We start from the raw sequence: 24,973 nt of genomic DNA, 5'->3' as shown, positions 1-24,973 counted from the left end.
CGTCTTATCACCAACTGACACAGGGGACTCTTTTCTGGGCTCAGCTCTTGGCTTTGGAGGGTTTTGGAATGGAGGGTGTCTAGGGGGATTTAAGGTGATTTTATAAAATGTGACCGTTCTCTTTTGAATGTTAATTATCAGTGGGTATCTGCCCAATTCTGCTCTACATGTATGTAACAATTCTGTTGGATGTTTGTCCCAACGAGTATAGCTACGATGACTGAGTGGACCCCATACTTCACTACTGTACAGTGCAATGGGCTGGATGACACTATCAAATATTTTAAGCCAAATTTTAATTGGAATTTGGAAATTATAAAATGTTCTCTTAATTGCATTTAGAGCTCTTTGAGCTTTTTCTTTTAGTGCATTCACTGCCATGTTGAAACTCCCTGATGCTGTTATGGTTATACCAAGGTAGGTATAACTCATACTGTGTTCAATTATATGATTATTAATGGTGAACTGGTATTTATTCTCCTGACATCTAGGGCGTTTTTGAAAAATCACAACATTAGTTTTTTTCATATTTACTGCCAGGGCCGAGTTCTGACTGTACCTTTCTACTATGTCCAGCTGTTGCTGTAGTCCTTGTTCAGTAGGAGACAGTAAAACAAGGTCATCAGCGTAAAACAGAGACTTCACCTCTCTATCTAGGAGGGAGAGGCCAGGAGCAGCACACTGATCCAACTGTACTGCAAGTTCATTTATATTCACATTAAATAAAGTCGGGTTTATATTGCAGCCCTGACGAACACATCTTCTCTGGGTGAAGAATTCAGTTTGTTTGTCTCCAATTTTAACAGCACACCTATTTTTCAAATACATTGATTTAACCAGATCATACATTTTGGCCTCTATACCACAATGTAAAAGTCTGTAATCGAGCCCTTCATGCCAAATAGAGTTGAAAGCTTTCTTGAAGTCAATAAAAAAAGCAAATATTTTACCATTTTTTGTTTGGTGTACATGTTTGTTAATTAAAGTGTGAAGGGTACAGTATATACATGGTCAGTGGTGCGGTGTTTTGGGTGGAAGCCAATTATTTACTCAAGATGGAGTGTTCTTCAAGGAAATCTATTATTCTTTTATTTAGAATGCTACAGAATAGTTTACCTAGACAACTGCTGACACAGATACTGCGGTAGTTACCAGGGTCTGATTTGTCCCCGCTCTCATGAATGTACAGTATATCCTGCATTCTCATAGTGACTCAGCAATTTAGACAGCACCCATGCTTATTTTGTGCTGTGTCACGATCAGTCAGTCTTGTAGAAAAGTAGTATCAGGTTCATCTGAGGATTGTGCTGTGTCATTGTTGTGACTCAGCATTCCACACTTTCAAGGCCACGCTCCTTCCTGTTGCTTTGTTCCGTTTTGGTCAGCATGGCAGTGACAGGGAGGAGTCTCGTGACTAAGGAAATGTCTGACTGGAAGTTTACCTCAGTGCTCTGCAGGCTGGAACCAGTTTGGGAAAATCAAAAAAGGAACAAGAAAGTAAAATAAGGGAACCAATAACTAGACAAGATTTACTGTGTGGCAGCTCCCATAACTGCGTACATTTTGCATGATTCAGTTTTAGTAATATCTAGTAACAGTTACAAAAAAAGAGCCAAATTGAAATGTTTTGAAATAACATTATCAAGCACATAACTGCATGTTTCTTTTCAAACATTGCTCATTACTTACTGCTGTGAAAGTGGAAAAATATAAGTTAAACTTGCCAGAGTTTTTAGACACAAAAGAAAACTCAATAACAGGTTAACAGCTTATTCATATTTTGGATGTCATTGACGTGTTTTCTTGATGAGCATCACCAGTTTTTCTTTTCTTTCCTGTCAAAAGTCTGTCCGACTTGTACATAACATGTTGTTTTTTTTTCTGAATTGATCTAACTAGCCTGTTTTTTGATGGCCTTGCCAGCATGACATCACTCTTATTTCCTTTTCAAATCAATGGAATCATTACTTTTTTCACCGCAGACACTTTTACTTGTTGGTACTTGGAACTAACAACATGAACGATGGCTCCTTTCTTGCAATTACTTCAATGCAAGAGAGCAACTGAGAAGTAACACCATCTGTCCAGCTAGTCAACAACAACAACTTTAGGTCAACTAGTTATACTGGCAGCACCGAGATATGCTAACATTTTCAGTAGATGAAACATTAAGGGATCACCAAAGTTATTACAATTCATCCTGAGGGGGGCATGAATGTCTGTACAAAATGTCGTGGGAATCCAACAGTTGTTGAGGTATTTCAATCTGGACCAATCAACCTTGCCATCCATAAAGCCATGTAAAAAAAACAACAACAAGAGAGTGTGTACATTCATTAAATGATCTTCTTTTAATTATGGCGTTTATACGTTTAGTGAGAGCCAGTGTCATTCTCTGGAAACACACATACACATTTGAAAAACATAATTTTTTACAATGTGGACTTGGACATGAAAACAAACTAGATTTCACTGGGAATGTGCGTGCAGTGCACTTTCATGACTAAAAGCTACAGTATTATTGTATAGTAATAAAGATATAAAGTACAGTACATTAGCGTATTTAGATTGAGTTGACACACGATTGAAAGATTTTTGCTCAGTCATCGACAGAACTGTAAGGGCAGATGAGGTTTCAAGTTGTAGACTGAAAAAAGGAACTTTTTGATCCAGGGCTCTGCTACAAACAAATGCTGACCTTAGATTCAAGATAATAAACAGAGGTTTAAGCAGAATAAGCAGAGGTGTGATGACTAATAGAAAAAAAGATGCATAATAGCAGAAGATAGAGGTAGAAGATAGAGGTAGAAAGTCATCAGGTCTTTTGTTTATGATGGCAGAAATAGCATAGCAATAGCAATAGAAAATGTCAGGTCGACTTGGTTCTGTGTTTATACGAACTTGCTAGTTTGACAAGGTGAGAGAAATAACCTACACTGGCTGTCTTTATCCTAATGAAGGAATATGTAATTAACACTCTGCCCTTGTAGATGTTTACATTTTTAGTATCAGTGACAAATATTTATACCATGTTTATACATGAGCAATGCTGTCTCTCTGTTTTAAGTGCTTTATTTATGATTTGTTTTGTCTGTGTGTGTGTGTGTGTGTGTGTGTGTGTGTGTGTGTGTGTGTGTGTGTATATATATATATATATATATATATATATATATATATATATATATATATATATATATATATATATATATATATCACTTTGTTTTCTCATTCAGCTCACTCATTCATAACCTGGCAAATAAATCCCTGTTGTCTGATCTGTGGTCGTCACAATTTGTTGTCTGTTAATTTCACTGACATCTTCTGATTTTCATGGTCACAGTAAATTTTTGATCCTTCCTTTTAAATCTACATCGTACAGGGTCACAGTGTGACTCAGCTGATGTTAAAAGAGTGGATATCTGCAACTCTTCCTCCCTCTGTCTTTCTTGTCACCATCATCTTTCATTCTCCCTCCCTCTGTCTTCTTATGCAGTAGGAATCCAGACACTCTTCCACTGGACTGCATTTCTCCACATCTCTTCCAGGAGCGAGGGATGAGCACGAGTCCAGTCCTTCCCTCCATCTTTCCCCTCCCCGCCCTTTTGGCAGAACAGGCACAGGATTTTCAGAGGGCTGGTGCAGGTGTACTGGAGGTACTGACAGCCCTACGGCAGGAAATCAGAGAGCAGGAGAGAAGATGATAATATGTGGTAAGGCTGGGTGATGACAGTTCTTTCAGTTTTTTTAGGTGTCCTGGGTATTGTTCATTTCACAGTGAGGACTTAATCGAATCATGCTTTCAGGGGGCTCAGGTCTCTTTAGAGGGAGCTGCGCCCCCCACCCCCCACTAAAATTTGAACACTGGTGCATGTGTTTGTGTTTAGTCCTTACCTCAGCACTGCCCCAGTACCAGATGGCCTTGATGACACTGTGATTAGCCAGAGCCACTGTCAACTGGTCTCTACTTCCTGTAACGACATTTACCAAACCTGCTGGCAGGTCTGAAGACTGGAGCACCTGAGAAGGAGGAGGAGGAGGAAGAAAAGGGGCAATAAAGATAAAATCAGTGTTTACAGATACATAGACAGGTGTACACAGGTGTTCTCAGTGGCAGTTAGTGATGTTGTCAGTTAGTGACATGTCTGATACAGCTGTTTTGACTATGGCATACCTCAAGGGTCTTGGCCCTATATTATTTTTTATTGCTATGTTAACATTGGGCCATTTAAATCGTCAATTTGATATATTTTTCCACTTTTAAGCGGACGACACTCAGCTGTTCTTGTCCGTTAAACTTGATGATCTCAGCAAACTAACTGACCTAAAGGACTGCCTGGACTCTACAATCAGGTTTCCATCCAAATTTCCAGAAAAACTAGAAAAAGACAATGTGAATTTATGCGAGTTTACATCCACTACTGTTATTCGAGTATCAGGAGTTGGTTCATCGAGATAAACAGTTGGTAGCGCCAGTTCTCCGGTCGGCCCATTAAACCAGTGCAGAAGAAGAAGGCACAATGTGATGGCGTAATTAAAAGAGTGCCAGTCTCAAACAACAAAGGTGGAAAACTATGTAGAAAACATAATGGAAATAGGGCATTTGCACTTGTTTCATATATTCATTTGAGGAACGTTAGTCTCCTCATTGGTCCACACACATTTCGCCTGTCACAGGCTCTTCAGTGGAGCAAAAGCTTGAGTGACAAATAAGTCACATGCCTTGTACATCATGACTTATTCTCCAAGTCTGTTTCCATTGCACTTTGCCACTTTCTGTTTTTATTGATACACCAACCGTGACCTTTTTTTCTTTTTATGCGCAAATTGAAAACTGGTGTGCTTTATGAGAGCCTTGAGATTGTTTAAAAGACCATTCAGCCGTCTCTGGGATGTTTATTCTCTAATATGAAGCTGTATGCTAAGAATTTAAGTGTCACGAAGATTCCTATCTGGGTTTTCCTATTTATATTAACACTTCATATTGACACATGCTTTTCCCAATTAATAAATATTTCTATGGTCAGACATATGTTATCTTTTGAAAGTGCTGGGAAATCCATGCTGTTGTGTCTTCACAACTAGACTTTTGTAATTCATTATACAGCAGCTGCAGCCCATCTTCTCACAAAGTCACAGCTCGGGGAACGCATTACTCCCATGTTTGACCCTCGTCACTGGCTGCTAGTGGAGTTTAAAATGTAATAAGTTTTAGTTATTACTTCAGGCACTACAGGGTGAAGCCTCCTGAGTAAGCTTCTGAAATGTTGTGTCTGTATAGTTAGTTAAAGTCTCTCAGGCTGGCTAACCAGTGTCTACTGAATGTTCCCAGACTGACCATTTGAGATCTTTGCCCCTAAACTGTGGAACAGTTTACTTCTCACTATCAGATCATCCAGTTCAATTGACCTTTTTTTTTTTGTAAACTACTCAAGGCTCACTTATATTCCCTCACTTTTCTTAACTGATGCGTTGTACTTTTGTTGATGTTACATTTGTTGTCAATTCTATTTTGTTGCTGTTGTGTTTGGCTCCTGCCTGATATTTTGTGCTAAATCCTTTTATTGTGAAGAATTTTCTAACTTTTGTGTTGAAAAGTGTAGCTGCCTTCCTCCCCCCTTAACCAACTCGCTGCGAGGCATTTTTAACATCTTAACACTTACTTGGACGAATGCCAAGGCTGGTAGTGGATACTTTTGACTGGGGACCATGATGACAGCGTTGCCAGTGGTGATGGCTGCCCCAAGAATTGTTACCATAGAGAGGAGGGGATCCTTGTCAGGGAGGACGACCCCCACGACTCCCAGGGCTTCAGGGAGGGAGAGAGCAGTGCCAGACTGTGGCACAGGCTGAAGCAGAGGGACACATCAAGATGCAAATGCAGTTTGGAGATCAGCAAATGCTACCAGTCTTCCTGACAATCATCTAATTTATTCATTATTGGACAAGTTTTTTATAAACTTAATATTAAAAAAAAAGCCTCACCAGAGCTCCTCCTTGGACTTTGTCACAGTAAGCCGCCCAATCACTGAGCCTGGCGATGCTGAGCTCCACCTGCTTATCAGCGTCTTCCATGGAGAGACCGGTCTGAACATTGATTGACGCAGCTATGTCCCGCCGCTTTGCCTCCAGGCCCTTGGCCAGAGAGTAGAGTGACTGAGCGCGTGCAGACGGATTCTTTTTCATCCAGCTAGAGGAGGAGAAGGATGTTAAAAGAAATTAAATGATGGAGACGCCTTGGTGCAGACACCGACATGTGATCTTCTGTGTGTTTCTTTGTCAGGTTACATTTCAGTATCTAACTATAAAAGGAAGGAATCTCTTTCACTTTCTGTCTGTGCTTCGATTTTCTTTTTTCAAATTTTGAGCAACCGTCACCAAATTTGATACAGAACATCTCTAGACCAAGCTCTCGAGAAACATTCATGTGATCGACTTCACACTTGGCGGGTGTATTGCTGAGTACCCAAGGGAGTGTAGTGTCACGTGTGAAGTCGATCGGATGAGCGGTTCTCGAGAACACTGCAAGCAGCACTTCCGGGGGCCAAGCAACTGGCCCGCTCCGAATGGGCATGCATTCCGAACAGCCATGCCCCCGACAAAGCTGCAAGCAGCAATACCAGGAGTTGAGCAATCGGCCCGTTCCAAACAGGCTCGCGGTCTGAACGGGCACGCCCCGAACGGGCACTGCACTAGTTTTGGTTAAAATCTATAAAGTGGGAATGATGGTTAAAAACTAAAAGTATGAATGTCCTGCAGGAAAACCATACTGAGCTGGTTTGTTTATTGGATTTCAGTGTAATCAAACTCTGTTGATACACTTTGTGGATATACTGTGTATGACTTCACAAGTTTGTGTCTTTTTATCAGTGCCCAACGTCAAGTTGGACTTTGTTTGGTGATAAACACACACAGCCCCCTGGGTTGTGAAATATGTCCTTGTGAGAGTACGACACATTGATGGTCTCTGACAGTATTAAACAAAATTGTGGGACAAAGGTAGGATTTTAGATTCTGATTTGTATCTTTTTGATGGCACTCATTTCACAGTGAGCAATCCACAAGTTGGAAAAAGACATGCTTTTTGGGTTGTTTTTTTGGTGAGGTCATTGGCATGTTAGGATTGTTTTGGGAGAACTGCACATCTAATCTGCTCTAAAATGAAGCAGCTAACAATAAACTGTGGTCAAAATTAGTGATTATGATTAGGGAAGCACCGATCCGACCTATTGGATCAGCATCAGCGCTAGACGAGAGCAATCCACATTAAATACAGTTTTCTGTTTAAGTTAGTGTGGTGAGCAAATTATGTATTAAGCTACTGCTGATACTTTGCCACCTCCTGCATGTGCTTCACAATAAATGCAATTTAATGTGAAAGCAGTGGTAGGCCTTTACTGTGAAACTAGAAGAATGTGTGACTTGTCTATCAGGTGGAACATGGAACTGAGTGCTGAGGCTTCTCCTTGATCTACTGTAGCTTGGATTATGCCTCATTTGTACTTTTTTTTTTTATTTGCTTTTGTATTATTTATCATTACTCAGTTTATTATTATTAATGACTACATTATTTGTATATTGCCTTGTTATATCCAAATAAAAGGAGAACTTCAACAACAAAAACAACGTGTGTCTACTGTATGTACTGTATATCAGCTCTTTTTCACGTTGGGCTTGGGTTTGTCACTTTGAAAACACAACATGTACCTATTTGTGTTTTTTGGCTGGACTTTGAAAGCCCAACTTGCAAGAGTTTGTGTGTAATTTGTGTATCTTTGTGTGGCAAAGCTCTCACCCAGGCTGGACTTTGACAGCAGCCTCCACAGCATTACGGACATCTTTCCGTCCTCCATCTGGACAATAGGCTAACACATCGCCCCCTGGTGACTGCACAGCCACACTGCAGCCAGACACTGATTTACATGCCTTACCTCCGACAAAGTGCTGGTAGGACTTAGGAGCACTGAGGGAAGAGGAGGGAGGAAGGGAGTGATGCATGTGGACAGATATGTACAAAATGGGTAGAATTGACGAAAGCAGATAATATCATCTCCTTAACCCTGCATGTATTACTTCATATTATGCTGTTATTTAAATACTTACTTACTTATTGATAATGTGCTTATTATGCAGCTATGATACCTTATAAATATGACTTAAAAGTAAAGAGAGCATTACAAACTCACCTGGCAGGGTCTGAATCATCAGGAATGATAGCTGGTGATGTTGCTGTTCCGAACTTTGAGTAGTCCATAGAGACAGGGGATGAGCGAGGTAGAGGAGGAGAGGAAGAAGAGGACGGGCGTAGAAACTGGTACAGACCCTGGCAAAAAGCAGAGAGGGGGTCAACATACAGTACAAGACTCATCTGCATAGTGGTTATGTTATGTAACTGACAAAGGTTCCTGGTATCCTTTGCCAGCCACAGCCTGTTCCCCGTGCTGCCGTCTGGCAAGCGATACAGAAGTATCCGCTGTCGTACCACCAGACTACAGAGCAGCTTCTTCCCTCAGGCTGCAAGACTCCTCAACCCCACCTCATCACTACACCATAAATAAATGACATGGAACTTTCTGTTATGCTGGTTTTGCACATTACCATACCACTACCTTGTATAATATATGTATATAATTAACTGTATATACTGTTTTTATTCTTGTTTTTATTCTAATTTTAAATATTTGTATTTATGTTCTGTGTGTGTAGCGTGAAGACTACAACTTTAATTTCATTGTGCAGCCCTGTATTGTACAAATAAATGTACCTTGAACCTTGAAATGTAGTAAAGGGTTATCAGACAACTGAATACATCAATAAATGATATTATTAGTTAAATAATTAAAATGGAGTGTATAAAGAAATATAAAGCGTTATACTTGTCTTTACTCCAGTCAGTAAAGAAAATACTCCAATTGGTTGCTGAAAAAAAGCAAAAAGCTTTTTTCCCCCTTTAACACCAAACAGTAGATAGACAGTAGATCAAATAAATTAAAACTTGAATAAATGTGTGCTAAGATAAAAAGAAGAGTAAAATTAATTATTTATCTATTCCCTATTTGCACCACACAACAAGGCCATTTTGCTCACCATATTTCCAATTTTCCTAAGGCTTATTTGATAATGAGATGGGCGTGTCCATGCATGTCCAGAGCAGTGATTGGTTCAGGGGTTAGTGTGTGTGTGTGTTTGTGTGTGTGTGTGTGTGTGTGCGCATGTGTGTGTAATGCTGCATCCATGTCATATTGTTTAGACCATAATCACGAATGACTGAAAAAATGCCAGCCTTCCAGTTATAATTCCGAGTTGGAGATATTGGGAATTTCTGAGAGTGACGATATCTCCCACTTGATGAAAAGAACTACAGTGTCAACAAACTGTTGGCAAAATGGGGGCAAAGCCACTATAGCTAACAGTTACATCTAAATAAAATCCAATATTAACACTAGTACAATCAATTAATAAAATATAAAAAGGAGCTATACATAGTTTGTTTGTATCTGGTTAACAAACCGCTCCAAATATGTAACACAAAAAGTAGCTAATTTAGGCTATTTAAATGACGTGACTACAAGGCCAGCAACAAGGGTAACCTTTTTGGAATAATGTGTGAATGCTCCCATGTTGAAATAATGGGAGGTTATCCTGTTCTTCCCATTCTACTGACATCGAGAGGACTGTGTGGCTAGCTAGCTTAACTGAAAATATTGCAGCTAAATGCACTGACTGCCAGCCTTTGTAACTAGCTACCTAGCTAAAGCTAACTTTTGGCATAAAACTACACCAGCCAGTGCACGTAATGTTAATCATTCATTTACTGTACTTTATACTGCTGTAGCATCACTGTATTAACTCTTGCAACAGTAGCTAAATCATTTTAGCCGACAAGCTAACACTTACAAAATTAGCTAACTAACACTACTTGGAAGTTTACAGACACCATGCTTCTATCTTTACAGCATTATCTTCATCTTTAAGTGCATAGCTCTTCTCTTTATCAAGGACCACAATGGTAATACATTTTTTGCAGTTCATTTTAGTCAGTTTTGGGGCTCCGTAGGCGTCTCCTGTCAAAGTCTTAACTATGTGATAAACTACTGAAACCCACCTCCTGTCCTCCGTCAGTGCAGGTGCCGCTGTCTTTGTGACCAGAGACAGGCAGACAGGGATCAGACACAGAGTGGGAATTCACCCACACTGAGCCAACTGACAGACTGAGGAGAGAGGGGGAAGAAGAAAATATCATTAGGAAGTAGGAGACCCTTTTCACGGCAGACATTCTGACTTGTCAAAGGCAGGAAAAGCACAGGTGTAAAAATAATAACATTAACAATGGCTCCATTCCATTAAGTGACCATGCACAACATCAGAGCCCTGGAACTGGCTCACCTAAATGGAACGCAGCCATCATTAACCTTATTAATTCCATCTGTGCTTTTCCTGCTTTGACAAGACAAATGTCTGCCATAAAAATGGTCTATGGAAGCATCAGGGAGGAGATGACAAAAAGGAAAGACATATTACAGTAATTAGATACTAAATGGACATTCAAGTCTTTAAGATGCCTATAAATTATTGTAAATATCAAGACTTTTTGTGTTGACTGTAAAGACCACATGAGAGGAATAGAAGGATATGGAAGAGAGAAGTCAGAAAGGAGAGATAGGAAACATTTACTGAAATTAAAGTTTACCACAAAAAATAAAAATGTGATTTGGAAGAAGACAGGCAAAACGGGGGAACAGGCAAAGGCGAAGAAACATACAAGATAAGTAAGCGGAAGACAGAAAAAAGAAATGTATGAGTTTGTGAATGTGTGTACCTCTTAGCTGTCTCCAGAGCCAGGGTGAGGTCTTCAGTCCAGATAGAGGCTGCCTGGCCATGAGGACTGTGGTTTCCTGTGTAGAACAGAGACTGCTACTGTGGTTCAAGTAGAAATTCATTATTAAAATGTGTGACATGCAGCCAAGGGCCACAGGCTTGATTAGAACCCAGGCCGCTGCAGTAAGGACTCAGCCTTGGTACATGGGGTACACACTCTACCAGATGATTTTTTATCTCAGTCACTGTGATAGTGAATTAATGATGATTAAATGCTACACATAATATCTTTAACAAGTCTCTCACAAAGCTTTTAAAAACTGAAAATGAACTTCCAGTATTGCAAGAGAACAGTTCATATTCCTTACCCAGGGTCACTGCTTCTGTGTTGCTTCTGAAGGTCATGAGAGGCAGCAGTGGTCCAGGAGAGGGGCTGACCACAAACGGAGAGGAGGGGGCCGCCCTGCAAAGCACCGTGGGAGGGTACTGAGCACCTGGGGGGGGGGCAGAGCAGGACTGAACCAACTGGGGAGCAGAGAGAGAAAAATAACTGTTTTTCATTCACTAAGAAAGAAAACCAAACACCTGTAGGTTACAGCTCATTATTCTTTTTCAACTACTTAATTTTCCTACTTTTGGGTCTTGGCACACATTAAAATCATTTATCTCTTTTCTACCCCCCCCCCACACTGTGTGTAGTAACACTGTATAAACTCTTGTAACAGAAGCTAAAGCATTTTAGCAACCAAGCTAACACTAATAATGTTAACTAGCTAACGCTACTTTTAATATATTCAATATTATGAGAAAGGAGACATTAAGTCACACACGTCTACAAAATATTAAGAATAACACAATTAAGTCCAAGACATTGTGTGACAGTGTGGTCCTTATGAAGACAAGAGACTTGCACTTAAAGATGAAGATAATATTATTAAGATAGAAGCAAGCTACTTCTAAGTAGCATTAGATAGCTAACTTTATAAAATGCTTTAGTTACTGTTACAAGAGTTTACAAATTGTACTACAGAAGCAGCGTATAGATGATTAACATTTTGTGCACTAGCTAGTGTAGTTTTATGAAGAACGTTAGCTTCAGCTAAGTAGCTAGCTGAAAAGGGTGGTGCTCAGTGTATTTGGCTACCAGTGTTTTTAGTTAAGCTAGCTAGCCAAACACTGGATGAAATTTAATAGAAATTTGTGGTCTGTAGTTAACATTACGATTCCATCCATCTGTAGTCCAAATTTTAAGTATTTGTAATTTTGAAATGAAAAATCGAATTCAAGTCCGTCAGTTAGTTTCTATCACCGAAGTCAGTGGTTCTCAAACTTTTTCTGTCCTGACCCCCTTCAGAAACCGAAAAATCCCCACCATCCCCACCAAATGTAAACGGATTGAATTCTTATCAATCATTAACAATATTAGGGGAGCAACAAATAAAAAAAGGAGCCCAGTTGAATTCGATTGAAAAAAAGAAATGATTCAAGTCAGCACGATAGCATCAGCAAACTCATGTTCATTCAACTTAGTTCCACTCCATATTTTTCCTCTGGTCATCCACGCCCCCCCTGCAGTGGCTCTATGCCCCCCAGTTTGAGAACCACTGGCCTAAGTTATAGTCATAGTGTGAGCTTGCTTATTCTCAGCCACTCATTTTTATAGTCACAGCAGCTAAGCACATCTTTTCTTTGTGTTTCTAACCGTGGCCCCCTGCTGCTGAGCTTCCTGTACTGCAGTGTCCACCAGGACCCTGTCTCCATCACTGTGTAGGGCCACACACTTCATCCCTGCCATGCGCAGCTTGAGACGGACCACGACACTGTCCAGCACACTCTCCTGCACGCACAACACCCAGTGGACCTGAGGGGAGAGAGGAAGAGAGCATTGTTAAAGAGACGTGGTGGTCTGATGCGATGGCATGAGACACACTCCATCATTCTATAGGGGACACTTAATCATGTAAATCACCTCTCTTTTCTTCTTGAAGGCAGTCTCTATCACTCCATCCACTGCGCTGTCGATGTCTGCTGACTCAAAGATGATGAAGGGACACGTAGCGCCAATGCTGGGGGAGACAGAAACAGGAACGCCCATCCCTGCTGTGGCCTTACAGAGCATCACCCCATCCTGAAAGAGAAGAGAAACATTGTTGAAATTTTGGTAACATTAAAAACAGCTTTGGAAGCTTTAGAACAAATGTATAGGTAGGTTCTCACCTCTCTGGATAGAAATGTAGCACCAGTTTTCTCACACACGCACCTGCTTGTTGCCGCTGTAGGTGACGTAGCTGATGCTGGGACTCTGAGCCACTTTGGCACCCAGCGACATGTCACTTCCTGTTAAAACATTAAGAGCCCCGGCAGGAAGTCCTGCTCCCATAAAAAGCTGTGCCAGCAGGAGCGCTGGAGGGGTACTGCTCCGACCAGGGACAACGATGACAGAGTTGCCTAGAAGAAGGCAGGATTCAATTACAACTCACAAAACCTCTTACAACAGTTTTGACCACAAATTAATAAACCAAAATTTGGATTTGATTAGAGCTGCAACAATTAGCCAATTAATCAATTAGTCAATTGACAGAAATTTAACGCAACTATTTTGAGAACCAATCAATTATTTTCAAGCAAAAATGCCAAGCGTTTAATGGTTTCAGACTCTCAAATGTGAGAATTTGAGGTTGTTCCTCATCTTAAATGTTTGTAAATTTAATAAGTTTGGCCTTTGGTCGAACAAAACAAGATATTTGATATATTACCTTGGGCTGTTTTATAGACCAAATAATTAACTGATGAGAAAATAATTGGCAGCTTAATCGATAATGAAAGTAATCATTAATGTGTGTGTGTGTATTACCCATGGCCAGTGCTGGTAGGACTTTGAGCATAAGGTAATAGAAAGAGCAGTCATCAGAGCCAACTACTGCCACCACACCTGGGAAACAAGCAAACAAAATTAATCAAAAACTCTATTAAAAATGAATATTAAAACCAAATGCTTCTTTGTAAACACCCCCCCTGACCTCACCCAGTGGTGTCCAGTTAGTGATAAGAGTGTCTCTGAGCTGAGCCCAGCTGCTGTAGTACTGCAGCTGTCTGACGAGGGTGGAGGGCGAGCAGGAGGCCCCACACAGCTCACACAGCTCCGACACACACTGACTGTGCTGCCCGAGAACGCTCACCAACCTGTTAGTGGAGGACAGGCCACACGGACATCAATCTCCACATTAGGACAGTGGTTGAAACAGTCAGTGCTGAGGTACCTGAAAAGTGGAAAAAGGTGAGTTTGCCGTACCTGAGCAGCACTTTGGCCCTCTGGTAGCAGGTCAGGCCACTCCAGGCCTTGTAGCCATTAACAGCAGAGGAGGCACACTGGGAAACATCGTCCTCCGCAGCGCACACTATGCTGCACACATTACCACCTGGAGGCCAGAGGAGTGAAAAAACATGCATGTGGTCAGTTTCATCGTGTTCTTTTGTTCAGAGAATTTAAAGAAGATGATGAAAGTGAAAAGCTGTGTAGATCTTCCGTGCACTGTAAATTCAGGCTGCTCTTACCTTTAGAATCAGCCAGGGAGTGACTCTGTCTGTCTGCTGGACGGACAAACTTGCCATCGATGAACAGACCCAGAGAACGGGAATGGTGATCCAGCCAGGCCTGATGGAGAAGAAAGTAACAGTCAATATTCAAGCTGCGGAGAAAGCCTAAAAGATGGTAACCAAAACCATCTCTGAGGATCAAACCTGGCTGACAGGCTTTTTCTATCATTAAGTAAATATGTCTTAGGTGACCTGATGACAAGTAGACAGCTCTAAAAACAGCTGTAAGTACCCACACCAATCACATTCATATGTGCTCAGGAAGGCATGTATCTATAAGTGAGTAGTGTGTACAGCATACACTACTGGAGTGCCTTAAAGACAAGGGTACCGCAAGATTTCATTTCCATTTTTCCACCACAAAAATATTAGGCAACATTTACATTAACTCCATTGTTGTTCATGTTACATTTCCAAACATCCAAATGAAAGAACAATGAAAAAAACACTGAAAATATCACATTAAAAACCCTGTTAAATATGCAGTAACGCCACAACAAAGACCAGTGACATGACAGCTCACAGCTGCCGGTTGTCATAGTAACATAACACACTTTCCGGCAGGTGACTTTTCCAGTACACAGCAGTCAGAAATATCAACTGTCAGAGAATGTAAACAGAGCTCAAATAAATGCTAATACACCTCAACACAGTTCGAAATGACCAAGATGAGCTAATTTTACTTTTGAACAAAACGAATAACTTATTTAACTCATTAGCATACCTGTATTTTATTCATTCTTATGAAGTTTAATATTCCTCTGCAAATGGCACAACAACAAAAACAGTTGGATACAGTTGATTTGTGGATGCCAAATAGCTCTGACAAGGAAAAAAAACAAGGTGCATGTGCAGTAGATTCACATATGGCAAGGTGTATTTGAAATAAACTCTGATGTCTGAACTGCAGTATCTCTCAGCTGAACTCTTGTCACAAGTTGGATAAACGTGCAAGAGATAAGGGCTCTCATGTCCACATTTTGAAAGAAACTACTTTCTTTTTTAAAACTAGCTCTTTGCATATGAGAGAACAGGAATATGTCTGTCTTTACAACTGCAGAAAAGCAGAAAACTGGTCATCATGCTTTCAAATTCAGTTCCACTTTATAATAAGCTTGTTACAACGAACGACACCAATGAAAACTTCTTCCCATAATGCCTCTCAATGAGGCCGATCTGACACTGTACATGAGAGATACCCAAACCTATGTTCACATTTTATTGGTCAGGAAGACGCCACCTCTGCTGGACAGTGATAAAAGGCGGGTATGCCAGGCAGAGTGTGTCAACTATTTACAGACAGAAGACCAAAGTACAGAGCTGACCTTCTCTCTTAGCAACATAAACCAAACTAAAGCTGCTCTGACACACATTGTAATATTGCAGGGCTACATTTTCCTTTGATTATCTTAATTAAGTCTCTTGTTACAGCAGAAGGACAGACTACAGGGATGAGGTCAACTGTAGAACCATCTTGGAGCCGTTTAATCAAACTGAATAACTACCAGGAAACAATGAAAATACATTTAGTGACTGTACTGGGACATGGGAACATCTTCCTGATCCTTAAACAACAGGACCAACAAATTAGCTGACCAACTCCTAAACTTAACACCTGCTTCCATCAGGAATTCAAGCCTTAATGCTCTGATTTGACTGTGGTAATACTGACTCAATTATCAAAAAATCAGTGGGTGAGACTTCCCTAAAGTGGAAACATGTGTCCAAACATCTGGCTTCACCCTTGACATTTCATAATTAACTACTGCAGTCTAAGTCACATGTTTGCCTTGTGAGTTACAGTCAGCTAACGGTTAAGGAACTTCACATGGGTCAAACAGCCTAACAGGAATATGCTAACATTAGCCCTGGTGAGCAGTAAAACATGCTAATTATTGCCAGTACGCAGCATAATATAGTTTTATGCTAACCATAGCCGTTGAATCTTTGCCCCTGTTGTGAATTGGCTAGGTTGATAACTTTACCTGTGCAGTGGCAGTGCTGGAAGTTACTGCTGGTCCGTACTCCATGCTTTGAAAAATGTCGTGCACTGTCTTGACGGCGCTACCAGCCATAATAATTATATGTCAGAATGGAAGCAAATCTCCCCAGCGCTGTGTATTCGTTTCTGAATGGCGTTCAGGGTGAAAATCAGTTTTTTTAAGCTTGTAAGACGGTTCCTGCAACAAACTAAACAGGCAAGGCAAACAAGAAGGCAACTGAGGTCCCACTCCACGTCAAACGTAACGTGCTCGCTTCCCTCTCACTAAAAAGCCTTTGAGGCTTGCGTAGAACTGAATGTGCAGGCAGAGCTGCTATGCCTACTCGGAGCGAGAAGTTTCACTCCTGCTTACTTCCGGTGTTGTGTCTGGTTTCTAAAGGTGCTGGATTTAAGCAAACAACGTAATGTTTACGGTTTTTGTAAGCTACCGACAGCAATTTTAGATATATTTAATTTTTTGTTTAAACACTTATTGGGTTTTAGCTTATGATTCCGATCTGTGTATGTAACACCTGATGAGGTTTAATGAACGTAGTTATTCATGTGAATATATGGCAACGAACCTATTATAACTACACGTTTTTTTTAGTTGAGATAATTCGCCGCAATTGCCATGTTTCACTCGAGCACATTGAAATATGATTATAAATGTATGAATCAAAGGGCCACCACAGCTCTATGTTCCAAACGGAGGCATTTTGTCAACGGACCCCAAAAACTAACGAGCTTGCGCTGTACTCACAAGGAAGTGCAGAGAAATTAATGCGCTTTTTTTCAGCTGAGTTGGCTCATATGTCAGAAGCTGGTGATTTGTTGTTCTTATTATTTATACAACCTGGGATAAATTGTTCCCAAAGTGCGGAGGAATAATCTGCCAGAGGCGAAACGTCACCCCTTTGAAAATGCCCCGGAGAAAGGTAAGGCAGATGTTTACTGCAGACTCAGCCGTTAGAGCAGACTGCAGATCGGACACACAACAACATAACGTCATAGCTAATGTTAGCCGACGTAGAGGAACAAATCAAACTGTGTGGAAAAACCTCTGAACGCCAGCGAGCTGAAATGCCATTCTACAAGATGCCGTTAATAAGTTGTAGATGTGTGTTGAATATCAATGTTGGTAGAACAACACAACTGACATCTCGTTTTGTGTTGTTGCTAAAAGCTAAGCTAGCTAATGTTTATTGCTGAGTTGCAAGAATGTGTTGTGTATTACGTGTCGCTTCTTCGGGGTACAGTGAGAAGAGCTTTGAAAATGTGGGCTTTGCGAATTTTGGTCAGATTTCTATCAGTTAGTGAGATCATGGAGATGCTGACCTCCGTTATGGTCGATAACGGCAGCTTTGAGCTAACCTTTTAAGGAACAGGCTGTTCTTTGAGTGCGAGAATGGTACGAAGCGTCCGGACCAAAACAACGCTGTGATTGGACAGATTCGGGACAAACGTTGCGTTCAATGGTCCGGCTCCCTCAAACTCCGCCCCTTCTCCAATGTAATTGGTCGTATGTAAATGAGGTGCTCAGCTTCTTGTTGTGAAGTTGTCAAATACACGCTGTGCGCTAGTGGTCCACGCTGCAATGTAGAGTCATATTTCTCCTGTTTTATTTAGTTTGTTACTGTATTGTAGTGCTATTAAAATGTAATACATTTTTATTAGTATTAAAAGACAACTAGCCTAATAGTGATGTTATTAGCATTATTTTGCTAATGATAAATGCATATATTATTGTACTGTACAAAATTGTACAATATTGCTTATTTCTATTATTTTTGTGTTTACTGTACGTATTTTGTATGTGTGTGTATATAGCTTTAAATTTTGGTAAATGGCGTAGCTCTCCTAATTTTTTATCTTCTTTGCTCGATTTTCATCCCTTTTTTTCTGCCTATCGCGCTGTAACACCTAATTTGGCATCAATGAAGTGTTATCGAAGCTTATTGTTACATGTTATTTCTTGGGTGGCCCTGTGTAAACAAAATGTGACATATGGAGAAATGACAAAACGAAATAAACGTGATTGTGAACAAAGTATTGTGCAACGACTGAAATACAGACCAACATACATATTAATCCTTCACCATATGAATTAATATTATACAATTGTAGGTAGCCATATAATGTGTAACATTTCGGCTATTATTTCAGAGGGTGGAATGGGCTCCAATATGTTATTTGTTCAATGTAAATGACATGTTGGCTACTACTTGAGTCCCCCCCACCCCACCCCCACCCAGCAGGGCAGTGGTGTAGGGTGAGCCCTCATACGCCACAGCTTTCACCCCATTCATTCCGTGTAGCAGGAAGCTAGGCAGCCTGCAATTTCGACAAATTATGCAGTTTAGGGGCCATTTCACTAGTTCATTGGTTTTCACTGAGCTGTTAGGCGCTCTTGGCAGTAGTCTTCTAAATAATTAGTCGACCTAACTGACTACACATTGGAAATTCACGGGAAGGTGCACTCGGGCGTTGTTTGAAATTGGGGTTGGTACAATAGATGCTTTCGGTATTATTCGGGGTGTACACGTGGGGATGCCGACCAGGCATATTGTGAGTATTTATTGACAAGTAGATCGTGACAAGAGAGGGTGCAGAGCCGGAAGAGATGTGGAGGGGGTGATGCCCCCCCCCCAGTATGGGGTCTTTGCTGAATTATCCGCTGGTAAAAACACACACTTCTTTACTTAAGTCAGTCGCACAGAATGTCTCTAACTGGTCTGATCCGGTTTTGGTGACAGTCCAGACTTTCTAGTTAAATCACGCAGATCGCTGATCACTGTTGTTGTTTCCAGAGGACCGCAGGCAGCAGCTCGGACGGGACGGAGGACTCGGATTTCTCCGCCGACCTCGAGCCCACCGAAGCTTCCGAGAGTGTGCGCAGGCGCAGCAGCACGCGCCTGACTCGCGCGTCACTGCGCCTCAGCCAGAGCTCGCAAGGTAAATGTATTCTATTCATTTATTAATTTTTCTCATATACTGCAGAGTAGAAAAACTCCATTCGGCCCGTAACTCGAATGTTACCTCCTCAGCTTGTATATCCATCAAAGCAACACTTTCACCATGTGTTTACTGGCTCAGTGTAACATTCTGCTCACTGAAGTTAAAATGTAAGGTTTCTAATTTGTTACAGTATATCAAAGTGACACCCATGCAGTGTGCTTGTATTAATACATATTACAATAATATACCTTGTATTGGTTTAAAGGATCACATATCATAAGAATAACCTTAGTGTAATTACACAAGTTTATTTTACCATTACCATTACACTAGTGTATTTCAGAACATTGGAAAGACCTGTTGTAGCCTCTTTGACCGCTGTGAACTTTAGTCATAGTAGGCATAATTAAACCTATTTATTATGTTACAGTTTTGTTTTCTGGTCTTCACCCGTAGTGAACGTCAGTGGTTACATTTTTCTTTTGATCGTAAAAAGAAAAATGTAACCACACACACACACACACACTTCAACAGTTCAGCAGTAGCTGTTACATATGGGCGGCCTTAAAGCATGAATGGGTTCAGACAGCCTGACCTCCCCCCCACCGCAGACACACAAACTCTACTCCCACCCCCTGCGTGACCTCTTTCTGCTGTGGCTGCCAGAGGGGATTTACAGCACAGAAAGAAAGGCCGACACTGTTTCTTCTGCTTTTTGTTACTGAGAGAAGTTGGCTACGCTGTCCTAGTCCTCATACAGGCTTAGAAACACACAGAGCCTAGTTTTCTCCAAAAAGAAGTGGATTCAGAGGTTCAGTCTGATTTTCTTTGGCGGGATTAGTCTCTTCATAACTACTGAGGCCGTTCACAACAAGTAACTATCTTCTTACCATTTTTGCTCGGAGATTGCTCAGATACAGACTGCACAGGTTTAAGAAATCAATCTAAAATCTGGAAAACGTTTAATGTGTCTGTTCAGTAGATTGTATACTAAAGTTTTTGCAGCAAATTCTCTCAAGTTTCCATGTAGACAACAGTCAAATAGGGCTGCAACTAACGATTATTTTCATTATCATTTAATCTGCTGATTATTTTCTTGATTAATCGTTTGGTGACATCAAATCGATAATCATCTAAAACCAAAAGATATTCAGTTTACTATCACGTAATGCAAAGAGCAGCAGCAAATCCTCACAATTTAGAAGCTGGAACTAGGAAATGTTTCTCATTTTTGCTTGAACAATTACTTAAATGATTATTTGATTATCAAAATAGTTATTTAATTATTTTTCTGTTGATCAACCAATCGATTTATTGACGAATCGTTTCAGCTCTGCAGTCAAGTCGGTGATCTATGCTGTTAACAGTAACAGGAAAAACACAAACACTCAGATTGTAGTTAAGAAAAAGTAGCAATGCCATAAAGGAAAAGAAAGACATTTAAAACTTATAGAAGTAGAACGTAGCAGTAGAACGTTTCCAAAGTAAAAGTAGTCATTATGAAAGAAAGTATATTTAAGTGTATTCATCTTTAATGCATGTTATAAGGTTATATTTTTTGTATGTAAAACCATGTTGGAAATCCTTAAATAATCCCGTCTCTTCTAGATAACTGCAGCTCAGTACGGAGCAGTTCCCCTGCAGCCGCTGGTCCTGATGAAGGCCAGGATTCAGCAGCAGAGTCGGCAGCAACGGCAGCAGTGGCAGCATCCGTCTTCGCCTCCGGGCGCAGGGTCACACGCAGCCAGCAGGGGGCGACAAACACCACAGCCAAAAAATACCCACTGCGTCAGAGCAGGTCGTCTGGCTCAGACACCGAGGCTAATGGTGAGACCAGCAGTGTTTCCTGCATGTCTTAGTAATTAGATCTATACATTCCATAAGGGATGCTTTCAACATTTTTAATGGAAAGTGGATGCTGTGTGGTGTATTCATGCACCTCCTCTTGGCTGTAGGAGAAGGAAAATCACAAGCTGTTGTAAGAGAGTAGAAACAGAGGCACAGAAGATGGAAGAGATGAAGGAGACGAAAAGAGGCAGGGAGGAAAGTGAAGCGAGCAGTAAAGTCAGGGGATGGAGGGAGAGGACGAAAGGGAGCGTAAAAGAAAAGACTGACGAGTAGATGAGAGAGTCGAAAAGGAAGCTGGAAGGGCAGAGAAAAGACGGAATGACATGAAGGGGGGGGGGGGTCTATCTGCGTGTTTCATTCATTCATTGTAGTGCCGTTCGGCTAATGTCATGGGCCCTGTTTGTGATCAGTGTGTTCCTGATTATAAAGAAGACAAATTTGTCTCAGTACATATCCTGGACTTGTGTTTTGTCACTGGGACGAATCATTTACCTTACAGAGACCAGGATCTGTTGTCCAATTTTAGACACGGTCGGAGGTGGTGATCTGTATCCATTAAAGCAGATATATCTACGCTTAGATTGTTTGCTTATTCAATTTTATCATTTATTGCCTTAATATTGAGTCTTATCGTGAAATCGAGGGATGGCAAGATATACGTTAAACATAATTTATGAAAAAATGTTATTACAGTCATTTTAATCATGTCTATGTCACACAAGCCTAGTTTGTTTGTATATTTATTTGCACAATACAAAATAGAAAATCAAATATGAAAAGTCAAAGCTAAACACTAACAAATTAAAACACAAGGAAAGAATCATATGGTAAGCACAGATGTCAAAAGAAGCCAAGAGGCTTATCGTGTGGCTTCCCTTGAGGAGAAAACCACACACTTCAGTGGCAAAATAACTATAGACGACAATCATGCCATCATTTATGCAAACCCAACTCTACAAGACTGTCACAGATGTATATTCAAAATAAAAACATACTAATTGTTGGCGATGAGGAACACATTTTTTTAAAAAGCTCTGGGGGAAAGTTTAAAAAAAAAAGAATGAAAAAATGAATTGTGCATTTTGAAGTTTTCGAAAATGGAGCAGGAAGCTCATGACAGTTCAAATGTAACTGATAAATCTTTTGCAATTTTGTATGCTGCGAACCTCTCGCCCAAGCTATATTGCAGTAACTCATAAAATCATGGACTTATATAAACAATGCATCATGTATCTTATTTTATCTCAGCCCAATGTTTTTTGCTAATTTAGATGAATCATTTTAGTATATGATTTCCATTTTAACTTGTTATCTATCATTACTTGAAGGAGTGTGTAACATTTAGGAGGAGGCTATTGGCAGAAATGGAATATAACATTTATAAGTGTTTTCGTTAGTGTGGAGTCACCTGAAAATAAGAACCATGGTGTTTTCATTAGAATACCTTAGAATAAGCTGTCTTTATCTACATAGGGAGCGGGTCCCCTTCCACGGAGGTTGCCATGTTTCTACAGTAGCACAGAACGGACAAACCAAACACTGACTCTATATAGGACCTTTCGTGTTTTTCGTGGCCACCGTAGTTTCTCCTACACGCTTGGAAGGGGAGGGTGAGGCGAGCGGTATTCAAATGATTGCAAACTGCAACTTCACTGCTAGATACCACTAAATCCTACACACTGGACCTTTTAAGTGGCTCTCTCCAAAAGCACAAATTTGAGTTTTTTCAAAGTTGAGTAAAAGTTTATTTAGCTTAAGCCATTTAGATATGTGATTTAGTTCATTATTAAGGTTTCTGTGAGAATAAAAGATACTAGTATTGTTTGCAAATAAAAATATTAGATGCCAGTTTACAAACACTAGGCAAATTAAAAACATCAAGGGCCCCAAAATTGACCCTTGTGAGGGAGATTTAATGTTAACGAGAGCTGAGTTAATTCCTTGCTAGGTGACAAATTGACTTTGACCATGAAGATAGCTGCAGAGGCCACACCTAGCTTCTTTAGCTTCTGTAGCAGAGTATTATGGTCAAACATGTCAAATGCTTTGGAGAGAGAAATCATTAGCCCTATGTGGTTCTGCCATCAAGTATGTTTCTGCCGCAGATAGTTGGCACTTTGACTTTAATGCAATAAGGGTTCTCACTAGTTAGAATAGTCAAGATGTAATAATATACATGTTTGTTTGCTTGTCTACCAGCAGGGTCTCTCAGGAAAGGGAGTCTGACCTAAAATGTAAGTGGTATTAGGAATGAGGTTTGGGGGTGTAACACAAAGTGAAAGAAATTGTTTAGCATTGGAGGAGGTTTCCAATCTCAGAGATACAAAAAAAAAATGAATAGCCCAGTAGGAAAGGAAATGGGCTAAAATATGTTCCCCGATTCACCGGCCAGCCTCTCTGAGTTCAAACACTGGTCTTCTGCTGCAGCAACATCAGTCTTTACTGTTGGATTTCTCTGCTGGAGGGTCTTAACTGCATCTGTATGTGGTCACATTTGTAGCCTACAGAGATTTCCCTTAAGATAGATTTGTGGCAATAGAGATACTTTTATCGCAGTAAAAGTGCTTAAGTACTTAAGGATAGATGCAGATTTTTAATCCTTGATATGTTTTTCTGTCAGTGGTGCTGCTGTTGCTGTACCGCTGTTGTCCAGCCCACAGTAGTTGTATTTAGTCTGCCACTTGCAACGCTCCGTGAAAGCCATAATATTATCGAACATTCTGTGTTGTTTGTGTTGGTACAACTTCCTTCAAACTGCACAGAGACATAAAAAGCACCCAATCCAAGAATTTCTCTCTGGGTAAGCCAGAAAATGACTCCCTAATTGAACCATGCCTTTAAAATTAGATAATTAAGGCGCATTTTAATCTCTATGAGTAACAGTCTAATTTGAAATGTGTGAACTTTTTGACTTGCCATTTTCAGTTAAAAAGGCAAACCACTGATTTATGTAGGGGTTGTAAGTTCACACCCAGCATTCTTGCAATTATTCCCTCTCATTCCCTTTGTCCTGATCGGCTCAGCAGACCTGAAGCAGGGAGTGGACCGGGACGAGACCCCTCCTCGCACCCCGACAGGTAACGCACCGTCCTCAGAGTCAGACATCGAGGTTTCCAGCCCCAGCAATGACCACGTGTCCTCTAGCAACGATATCGTAGTTTCGCAAGAGGAGGACGAGAGATTGGCCAAAGAGCTGTCACTCAAAGAGGCCGCCGCCCACGACCTTTCCCACCGGCCCAAACGACGGCGCTTCCACGAGAGCTACAACTTCAACATGAAGTGTCCCACACCTGGGTGCAACTCATTGGGTGAGGGCACAAACACAGCGACATTTTTCATTGGATCAGATGTCCTGCTCCTATCCACCAACCCTGAGCTCTCTGTGTACATCTCTCTCTCTTTCCCTCTATGTCTCCCTCCCCCTTTCTCCTTCTCTTTTTCTCTCAGGTCATCTAACAGGGAGGCATGAGAGACATTTCTCCATATCGGGATGTCCTCTCTACCACAACCTCTCTGCTGATGAATGCAAGGTACATGCACACACACACACACACCCAGAAAGATATATCAACAGGGATTCCAGGGTAAGAAGTGAGTGTGAAACCGTGACGCTAAATGCTATTTTAAAACAAACAGCTCTGACCATTTTATGTGTTGTCTGTTATCTTACAGTTTGTTTTGTTTTTGTTCATTTTATTTTGTTGACAACTATCACACCACACTTGGAATAAAAATATGTTACATTTTTGCTTCAGTTACTACATTGTAGCTTTT

At 40.7% G+C, this 24,973-nt stretch overlaps 2 protein-coding genes across 12 annotated transcripts in view; one reads left to right on the top strand and one right to left on the bottom strand.

Moving 5' to 3' along the window:
- Window positions 1–2,328: 2,328 nt before the first annotated feature.
- On the bottom strand, window positions 2,329–16,735 carry aldh16a1 (aldehyde dehydrogenase 16 family, member A1). Its single transcript, XM_044180268.1, has 17 exons — window positions 16,398–16,735; window positions 14,371–14,470; window positions 14,108–14,234; window positions 13,841–13,998; window positions 13,670–13,747; window positions 13,076–13,263; window positions 12,785–12,943; window positions 12,518–12,676; window positions 11,184–11,340; window positions 10,817–10,892; window positions 10,103–10,208; window positions 8,184–8,320; window positions 7,793–7,960; window positions 5,983–6,187; window positions 5,661–5,846; window positions 3,892–4,017; window positions 2,329–3,665 (listed from the first exon to the last, which is right to left on the bottom strand). Exons 1-17 carry the CDS (start codon window positions 16,485–16,487, stop codon window positions 3,486–3,488), a joined length of 2,400 nt encoding a protein of 799 aa, XP_044036203.1. The 5' UTR covers window positions 16,488–16,735; the 3' UTR covers window positions 2,329–3,485.
- Window positions 16,251–24,973, top strand: part of LOC122868395 (histone acetyltransferase KAT7-like) — a 27,369-nt gene continuing 18,646 nt past the window's right edge. For 2 of the 11 annotated variants that reach the window (XM_044180274.1, XM_044180269.1), the window contains exons 1-5: window positions 18,524–19,073; window positions 19,204–19,348; window positions 20,960–21,178; window positions 24,223–24,507; window positions 24,647–24,729. In XM_044180274.1, coding sequence (XP_044036209.1) covers window positions 19,047–19,073; window positions 19,204–19,348; window positions 20,960–21,178; window positions 24,223–24,507; window positions 24,647–24,729 — 759 coding nt within the window. In that variant the 5' untranslated portion in view covers window positions 18,524–19,046. Of the gene's footprint in view, window positions 16,284–16,815; window positions 17,332–18,523; window positions 19,074–19,203; window positions 19,349–20,959; window positions 21,179–24,222; window positions 24,508–24,646; window positions 24,730–24,973 lie in introns of those variants that run through there. The other 9 variants (XM_044180271.1, XM_044180272.1, XM_044180273.1 and 6 more) reach the window with 9 other exon arrangements.

This window comes from Siniperca chuatsi, linkage group LG21, assembly GCF_020085105.1.
Source record: "Siniperca chuatsi isolate FFG_IHB_CAS linkage group LG21, ASM2008510v1, whole genome shotgun sequence".
NCBI classification, from domain to species: Eukaryota; Metazoa; Chordata; class Actinopteri; order Centrarchiformes; family Sinipercidae; genus Siniperca; species Siniperca chuatsi.
The sequence above is the reverse complement of the archived record's forward strand: the minus strand, read 5'-3'. Positions and strand labels throughout refer to the sequence as shown.